At 35.1% G+C, this 9,015-nt stretch overlaps 1 protein-coding gene across 2 annotated transcripts in view; it reads right to left on the bottom strand.

Annotated features, from left to right (window-relative positions):
- Positions 1 to 3,195: 3,195 nt before the first annotated feature.
- SENP1 (SUMO specific peptidase 1) overlaps positions 3,196 to 9,015 on the bottom strand; it is a 30,156-nt gene continuing 24,336 nt past the window's right edge. The window contains exons 16-18 of one of the 2 annotated variants that reach the window (XM_087710571.1): positions 5,718 to 5,802; positions 4,258 to 4,353; positions 3,196 to 4,012 (exon numbers count right to left, since the gene is read on the bottom strand). In XM_087710571.1, coding sequence (XP_087566697.1) covers positions 3,950 to 4,012; positions 4,258 to 4,353; positions 5,718 to 5,802 — 244 coding nt within the window. In that variant the 3' untranslated portion in view covers positions 3,196 to 3,949. Of the gene's footprint in view, positions 4,013 to 4,257; positions 4,354 to 5,717; positions 5,803 to 8,515; positions 8,584 to 9,015 lie in introns of those variants that run through there. The other variant, XR_015696065.1, reaches the window with a different exon arrangement.

Genomic DNA, 9,015 nt, shown 5'->3' with positions numbered 1-9,015 from the left:
GTTAATTTTGCCCAGATACGCTTTCTTTTTGTTGGCGAATTTAAACCGTTAATATTTACTGACAATAATTGAATTTCTTCTTCCATCCTCCTAATACTCTGCCTGTCTTTATCTGGCATAATTAGTGCTTACTCTGTATATATCATCCAGTTCATCTAGGGTCTCATGCTTGTCTCTTTGTAACATCTCTGCTATTAATTCCGACATTATCATTTGTAAATCTTCCTCTTTTGTCTCTGTTACATTCTGGAATCGGAGATAAAATGCTGCACGATCCATTTCCAGGTGGATGAGGGAGTCTTCTAAGTTTTTGGTTGATGTTTTCATCTGCTGTTCAACTAAGTTTAGTTTCTTCTCTGTTTGTTCTGTTCTTTTTTCTACCACTTTTATTGACTGTTCATTTTTTTCCAGTGTTTGTTGTATTATTCCCATTTTATCATCTAATTTCTGTATGTCATTTTTAACTTCATTTTTCATTTCACTTATCTATTTTCATTTCATTCATATCCGTTTTCAATTCACTGTGGTTTTTAGCTACTGCCTCTTGAAGCTTGGTCATAGTTTCTTGGATGGTTAGCAATGCTGCCTGCACATTTTCGATATTTTTCTGGAATCTGGTTTTTCCATTGTAGCCATTCCTTCTGTTGACCTTTGGGATGCTGGAGAAGCAGTCAATACCTTTGTTGCTGGATTTACAGTTGTCTTTTTCCTGGCTTTCAGTGATGTTGTTGAGATATTCATCATCTCTTTTAAAATTTTATCTTGTTCTTTTAGTATATGTTGTCCCAAATTAGCATCCGATATCTTGACTGGTTTTTTTGTTTCAACTTATCTTTTTTTCTATCAATATTCTCGAGTTACAATTGAGAACAGGATTTGGGGGGCTAAGCAAGCTGATTTGAGTCACGCCCCATTTTATGTCTTTTTTTATTATGCAGCCATTTAGCAGATCCAGCTTTCCTCACTGACTTTGTCAAAAGCCAGCTGGGAAGATCACAAATAGTAACCACATGATCTTGAGACACTGCAACCATTGTAAATATGTGCCAGCTGTCAAGTGCCTGAATTTTGATCACAACTGTTGGGATGCTACAAGTGTGAGAACCCATCATAAATGTGAGAACCAGTCATATGTCATTTTTTTCACCACCATTGTTACTTCAAACAGTCACTAAACAAATGATTGTAAATCAAGGATTACCTGAACATCAAGTCTTACCACTCCTTAATCTCCAAAAAAATATTTGGAGCGGAGACAAAAACGTATTCAGTGAATCATATGAAACAAATTTCCAGCCACTTTGTTGGATTAAAAGTTTTAAGGATGGTCTAATCAAGGATTTGGCTCTTTTTTGTGTGTGGGGGGCACCACATTTGCAAAAGCTGAATAGTTAATTAATATGTTAATAGGTAACTGTAAGCTTTATTGTGGGTAAGTTTAATTCTATTTATACTGTAGAATAAAAGCTTAGTATAATTCTGTAAAAAGAAGCTCCTTTTCAATCAGTGAAGCATATATGCCAGGACTATGACTATATTCCATTAAATATATCATATGAAATAAGAATACAATCTAATTTGCATTGCAGGTAATAGAAGAACAGACTTTGATTCTTTACATTTTTAAATGGCTGAGTTTATTTAAGAATAACACATTACAAAATAAAATTAGATTATGCAGAAAAAACATAAAAAAGGGGGACCAGAGACTGGTATAAAAAACACAGAGACATCAAAAAAGGTACAAACTTGTCTAGGAAGAGCACAAATTGGGGAAGGGTAATGGGAAATTTGTACAAAACTATTGTTTCCACATATAGAATATATAAAATGTTCCCTGTTTGATGGCAGAAACACAAGAGGATATTTACTTTAGATTTTTTTTTAAAGATACATCAAGAGGTATGGAACTTAAATCCAAGTTCTTGGGCCTGAATCCTCTCTTTCTGCATTCCACTTCAGTTGGTTAATGGCAGAAACAGAGACCAATCCAGCTGCTATATAACATTTCCATTTAAATATGGATTCCACACTGAAACAAATGCAAAATTGGCTGTACAATAAATTGTTGGTGGTGGATTGACGATCATCTTCAGTATGACCTGAAATGGCAGTATTCTCTCATATTGGACAAAAGACAATGATTCTGTCAATTATAAACAAGTGTCATTGGTCCTGTGAAAAACCTGCCTCTTGAGAGATAAAGCCAATGCTAGCAGAATCTCTTACTGGTTTCATGCAAAAGCTGGACAGATTCAGTATCAGTTTTCCCTTATCTAGTGCCCAAATACAACATACTTGTCTCAACTTCCACTAACTGGATCAGAGGGGGCTGATGGAACTTGCAATTCAAAGCAAAAATAGGATTGGGGGTGGGGAGGGAGAAACTCTCTTTAGGACATTCTTCAACTCATCATTAATTGCTGTTAACAATAAAAACAGGAGGGAGGAGCATATGAGTAAAAAAGCAACTTTTCCATTCAGCTTTTTAAAAACAGAAAAAAAGCTGCAAACTTCATGTATGTAGGTATGTATGTTAGTTTTTGTATGTATATATATATATATATACATATACACTTGTTCATTGGCAGTCACTGGGAAAGGCATATAAATATATATATATATATTTATAGTATAAAAACTGTTTACCAATAATTAAAGTTTTAAAGCAAGTTATATTGTACCTTAATTCTACAAAGAACTGAAAGACGAACATCTATTTAATCCTGTCAAGTGAACATCCACTGACATTACAGCTGCTTAGTTTGTTATAAATCCTATTTTTATTGAGAATGTAATGCACCAACTCTTCAAAATTTTAGTTCTTTGTGAAACTAAGCTCCAGATCGCATTGCAACAATGTGGCTAAGAAAAAAAATGCTGGCTTTCAAGGGGGGGGGGGGGGATAATCCCAGTCATCTGAATGCAGTGATGTAGGCCACAAAGGTGTCGGATTTTTGTTTCTTGGGTTAAAACTCACCACAGCAGGCTTGGGGAGGGGGCAGTGAAGAATAAGGACTTTCGGTGCAGAATGCCTCTGCCCACAAATCCTTGCCTGGCTTTAGGATAAATGGCTATTCCTGAATATCAGAGGATAACTCATAATCCTCATAATCACTCAATAATCAGAGGGTGACTCATTTTCTGTGACAAGATAAACACTGAATGTCAAAATAAAGCATTGTTAACTTTCTACTGGGCAGCCTTACTGTAGAATTAAAAAGGTTACCTGCCATGGTGGATAACAGAGCAAGTGGTCACTTTTCATGTGCTGGTGTCTATTCGCTTTCCATTCTCTAAGAATTCCATTTCTCTTTAATAGTGTAAGAATAAAAGGGAATCTAAGTTGCTACAACTGCTGTGGAAAACACCCATGTTATTAACAGCAGATTATAAGAAGCAGAAAAACACATAAACATGCAAACACATCTGGAAAATCTGGGCCAAATAGATTCCCCGACACACATCCCTGCATGTTTTACATCTGATAATTAGCTGCAGCAAAAGTAATGTGGAGAATCCACAATTACTTAGTACTATGCACAGAGTCTTCTCCAGATCGTGACAGATCCAAGAAAAGATTGCAAGTGCTTCCCTGCACCAAGGCCTTACAGCTGATCACTGGGACATCTTAAGTCCTTTGCAGAATCTGGTCATTTTTTTACAAAAAGAGGAGCAGAAATCTCCTTGAAGATAAAAAGCTGTATTTCTCCAAGTTTCAAATGTCCCTTGTAGAAAATAGGGTTTCAAAATACAAAAGAAAGTGTGTGCTTTAAAAAGGCTGCATGGACACACTGGTCCAAGAAATACATGTGGTTTTCTTTTTAAAAACACCAAGTGTAATGCGGAGAGTCTTGTCAGTGGAGAAACCCATGCAGTCCACTTGGAGGTGGCCAAGAAGAGGAAACCTGGGGTTTTCAGTCTCTGAAGAGTCTTACTTGGCATGAAATCACAGCAGCTTACGATGGAGGATCTCCCAGACCATTCGTTTCCGGAAGTAAGGCATGTGTTGCTTTAACAATAAGAAATCAGCAATATCAATATATTTGTGACATTACCAGGGCATTCATTTTTAATGCATACTGACATATTTCGGCTCCTTCCTTGTTTAAACACAAAACCAAAATTAATCCAGCCAGCACTATTTCGTTTAAAAAAAAATCATTTTTGAATTTGTATTTGCAAACTGTAGCCTCAAATTCCCACAACCAATGTTCCCCATAGAAACAAAGAGGTGCCCATACAGGACCAACTTACTTGAGTAAAGTTGATTGGTTTGTCTTTGGTAATGCAGTCAGCATATTTGCAGGCAAACATCCCACAATCACTGCCATTCATTTGTTGTGGGATCTCCTTTAAAAGACAAATAAACCAATCTCCCTTTATTTTCTTGATGAGAACTTCATAGTGGCTTTATCCAATACTATTGTTATAAAGTGCACACAACAGATGAAGTTTCAAGCTCTCAATGAAAGAGTATAGTTCAAAATACTGCTATTAAAGGACTATTTTAATACAGATAGAGACAAGGGCACCAAAAGCAAAGCTTCAACTTGGTAAATAAGGCAAAATAGATAGCAATAGCAATAGCAGACTAATATACCGCTTCACAGTGCTTTAAAGCTCTCTCTAAGCAGTTTACAGAATCAGTATATTGCCCCCAACAATCTGGATCCTCATTTTACTAATCTTGGAAGGATGGAAGGCTAAGTCAACTTAAGCCAGTCAGGATCAAACTCCTGGCTGTGAACAAACTTAGCCTGCAATACTGCACCAACACGGCTCTTTTACAATAGGTTGTACAATTAGCTCCAATCGCAACCGAGCTCCAGTTCAAATAATTAGTTGGCTGCAGAAGATGCTAAAGATATCTATGGCTGTGTCCTATTCCCACCTGTCATATATTTTTCATTCCAATCCCCTTCTTTGTTTAACTTATTGCCACTTTGTCTGGCTTTTTCAGTTACAGGGGAGAGCAACAAGGGCCCGAAAAAGAAGAAAAAAAGAGAAAAAAAGAAGCCCCATGAGAAGTAAAGTACAGCTGGAAAGCAAATGAAAATATTAAATGATTTTTTTAATAGCAGAGAAAGTAGAATGTTAAGAGTTTTTGTAATAGTCAGCTATATATTGCAGTGGTTAAGTGATGAAAAAGAGTTACAAGCATTCAGATTCCAGTTGATCAGAAGCCTTCAAAATTGGCTCCAAATTTGGAATATGAATACGAAATGATGCTCTCACAAAATGGCTGCCACTGGGGATACGATCATTCAGATTTCTAGCTCATCTTGGGGAAACTAAGCAGAAACAATAATATAAACCAAAGTATACTTCAAGCCTAAGAAACAGTAAAGGCAGGAGAAAGAAGTTCAGATTAACTCCCTAATTTATTAGAATATTAAAAGGGAGAGAGAGAAAACTCAGTGAGACTTTCAAGATTCTTTTACTATAATCTGTAACAATAAATTATATTTCCAATCAGACTTGTGGAGTTTTGTTTCCTGACTTGGCCTTCCTGAAAGTGCTGATAATATCTATATGCCTGTTAATATTATTATTATTATTTTCAGATGCATGTATTATTAAATATCTGAATCTGCTACAGTCAGGACTGAAAAGGGACGGTTTTCCACCGCTGACTTTTTAAACCAGGGAAATATATACAAGCTATGATTAATAATTCAAACAACTCAGAGTCTTACACAATCAGCTATACATACCTGGCTTCTTTTACACAGGAGCATCCAGCCATTGGTATCAAATTCCTTGCGTTTTTTATCTAGGCTTTCCTGTTTTAAGTATTGCCTGCAGAGATTGGAAAACAAACACAAACATTTTAGCACACAAAACATATGAGAGGCTTTTAATGAAGGTTGCATTTTAAGAATTTTACTTAGCAAAAATATTCAGTTACATCAGGGTGGTCATAGCTGTTAACAGGTCAATAAATCCCTTTTACCAAAATGGTGAATGAGATGAGTGTTTGACCTCTTGCTTCCCTCAGCAGAGAACGTCATCCTGTTCTTGTATTCCTAGACAGAAAAGCCCTTGCCAATTGAGTGTCACCAGGAAAGTTAGCCTTTGTCCTATAACTTTATGCATACTGTGGTTCCAATAATTTTAACTGCTCTAACTCTGAATCTCAAGTCAAAAGAGAACTGTTATTATACATGTGGCAAGGTTTCAAGACAAAATTAAAAAAATTAATGAGGAAAATGCAAAAAAACATGAAGTGAGATTCCTTTTCTAAACACCCAAAACAGCTCCAGTGCTTGTTTTTTACCCAGTAAATATATTTTCAAACCACACATACTCTGTGACTCAGAAGAAATGCTTTCTGCATGTCCCTTGTATATTACTCAATAAATAGTTCCCACACCACAGCTTCACTGTTTAAAGAAATCCTCAGACTGTATCAAACTACATTAATTCCCAAAGTTAATGCAATTCCTAAAGACACAATACCCATTTTGAAGCTAGCTTTAATGAACAGCAAAAATCTTAATGTTGTTTGAGTCATTGCTAAACAATCAGAGTCCAAATGTACTTGCACTACTATATACACAATTCAGGATTTTCCTGTCTTGGTGAAGGATGAACAATTTACTATTTATTTCAATCACTTTGGAAATTTCTATTACTATTGGGCTTTTTTTTAATTACAAAAGTTCTATTTTATCTTTGCTTTCAAGTACTATTTATTGCACCTGGTTTGAGGTAACTACATTTTTTTAACTTCAAGCAATGATTTATAAGGTTCAGTTTCATTCTCTGTCTGACATAGATTTGGATTAAACTGCAACTAATGAGATAAATATCACAGCATAGCAGACAGATATCCTAAATGTTAAAACAAAACATAGTTGAACTTTCTAGGGAGATTGCTATGAGCACCTATCATGTTAATGATTCCTTATTGACCACCACAGAAAGAAATGTCTAACTTCCCAGCATATGGCAACATTCTGGTTACTCAGTTAGCTATGAAGAATTAAGTTAAAAGTAATACTACAATACATTTTCTTCACCCAAGTATCTCTTGTTGGCTTGTTAAGTTCAATTTCATTATGATTTCTTATGTTAGTTGACAGACCAGCTTTTTTCAAAGATATGTTACCTAGTCATTGTGATAGCTCAATCTCTTAAACAGAGATGCAGTATCTAAGGCCCTCAAACTTATGTTTGCAGGTCTCAAAACAACCTCACTTCATGCTACTATGTCACTTTTTAAATGCAAGGTCCAAAAAACATTCAAATACTCCGACTCCACCCAAAAATATTGAAAAGAAAATTGAAAAAAAATTCTCAGCACTCACTAACATCACTACTTCCTGCAGGACAGAAAGATTTTAAAAAGATAAAAAGTGAAACTCCTTAGTTCTTACATTTCTAAATAGTCAGGAGTAATAAAAGTGAGAGGCATTTTTTCAATTAAATGACTATTCAAATAAATATTTTTTTTTGGGGGGGGGGGAAGAGAGAATGGATTTAAACAAATGTTCGCGATATTTTTGGGTTTTAACCAATATTAAATTCCAGCACTTAGTTCTCCAATTGGTTGCTAACAACTCTTAGATTTAAAAAATAAATAAAAACAAATAATGGTATACTTAAGAACTCAATCTGAGCTCAGCTACTGTTGGCTTCACAGTAGTTTTCTTAGTAAAAATGCAAAAGTTTGACATTGCCTTCTTCTGAGATTTTTTTCATTTACTAATCATAACAAACAATCCAGGAATTTGTTAGTAATCTTCTATTCAAATATTAAGTAAGTTTAAACCTGCCTAACTTCCAAACTCAAATAAGATGGATCAGGATGCTGTTTTCTGCCAATAAACAATGACTATGTAAGAATATCTAATTTGTCTTGAAATATGATCAAAACATACATTGGAACCACTTACAAAAAAGTGGGCATGTTCTGATGGATGCAAAGGACATGAGCACTATACAGGTGTTCAAGAAGGTATTGTGTATGTATCAAAGCATTTCAGGTATTTTCTTCAACCTTACATTTTAAACTCTCTCAAACACCTTAGTATCTTTTGAAGCCTTCATTTTTCACTACTTCTGAAGCAATAAGTAATGGTACTTTAAGGCAAACCACTCCCTTTATGAGACTTTCCACCCCCATTCTCACAATCTAAAACATATTTGGAAAACAGCCCATCTAAGACCCAAGTGACACAACTAGCAAGGGTGGAAATATATGAATCAACTAAAATCATAATCCTTCCATCACTTCATCAGCTATTCATCATCAATTTTGTAGAGCAAGAAGAAAGCTAAGCTATCCTGCTTTCTAAAACCCTTAATCGTAGTATGATACCTAGGCTGAATTAGATTAATATGTTTTCCTTAACTGGTTTTTCAAACAGTATATTCAACTTATAGAATTAAACCACAGATCTATAACACCATAAATCTCTTCCCTTTCTAAAAAGGGGCAGACAAATCATTCAAAACTCACCAAAAATCAGGAAGCTCTAAAGATTGAAAGCATGAAAGGGTCACTAACCATGAATAGGACCTCTGTCCCCTGTTCCCGGTGTGATCCTCCCACTGCATTCAACCAATTAAAGCCTCCTGAAAGGAAATAGAAAGGGAAAAACAGTTATGGAAAGGGTAACGATCAGCTAAAAGCTGAGTTCCCATTGCATTATTCTAGATGTCCACTAGTCATCTAGAAAAAACTGAAATGTTCCCATTCTTACTACCAGTAAGATTAAATTAACAGAAGAGCTGTAACCACAACATTCTCAGGGCAACATCAAATTATTTAACAACCAAAAAGCTTAATCCAATATATATTTCTAAATACACTATTGAGCCAATTATCTTTTACTTAACCTTAATTTTTTACTATTGCCTGCTTCTAATTCCAGACAAGAACTAGCAATGTAGTTTGCCATGGCAATACTTATATTGGTGATTTCTTCTGAGTTTACTATGATAAATACGCTGTAAAACATAGGAAAAATCCTCAATGTATATATTATTTACTTTATACAAAGTAAC

The sequence above is a fragment of the Thamnophis sirtalis genome, unplaced genomic scaffold (assembly GCF_051295495.1).
Source record: "Thamnophis sirtalis isolate CommonGarterSnake01/CBP01778 unplaced genomic scaffold, rThaSir2_p1.2 scaffold_3, whole genome shotgun sequence".
NCBI lineage: Eukaryota > Metazoa > Chordata > Lepidosauria > Squamata > Natricidae > Thamnophis > Thamnophis sirtalis.
Note: the sequence above shows the minus strand (reverse complement) of the source record. Positions and strands in the feature narration are given on the sequence as shown.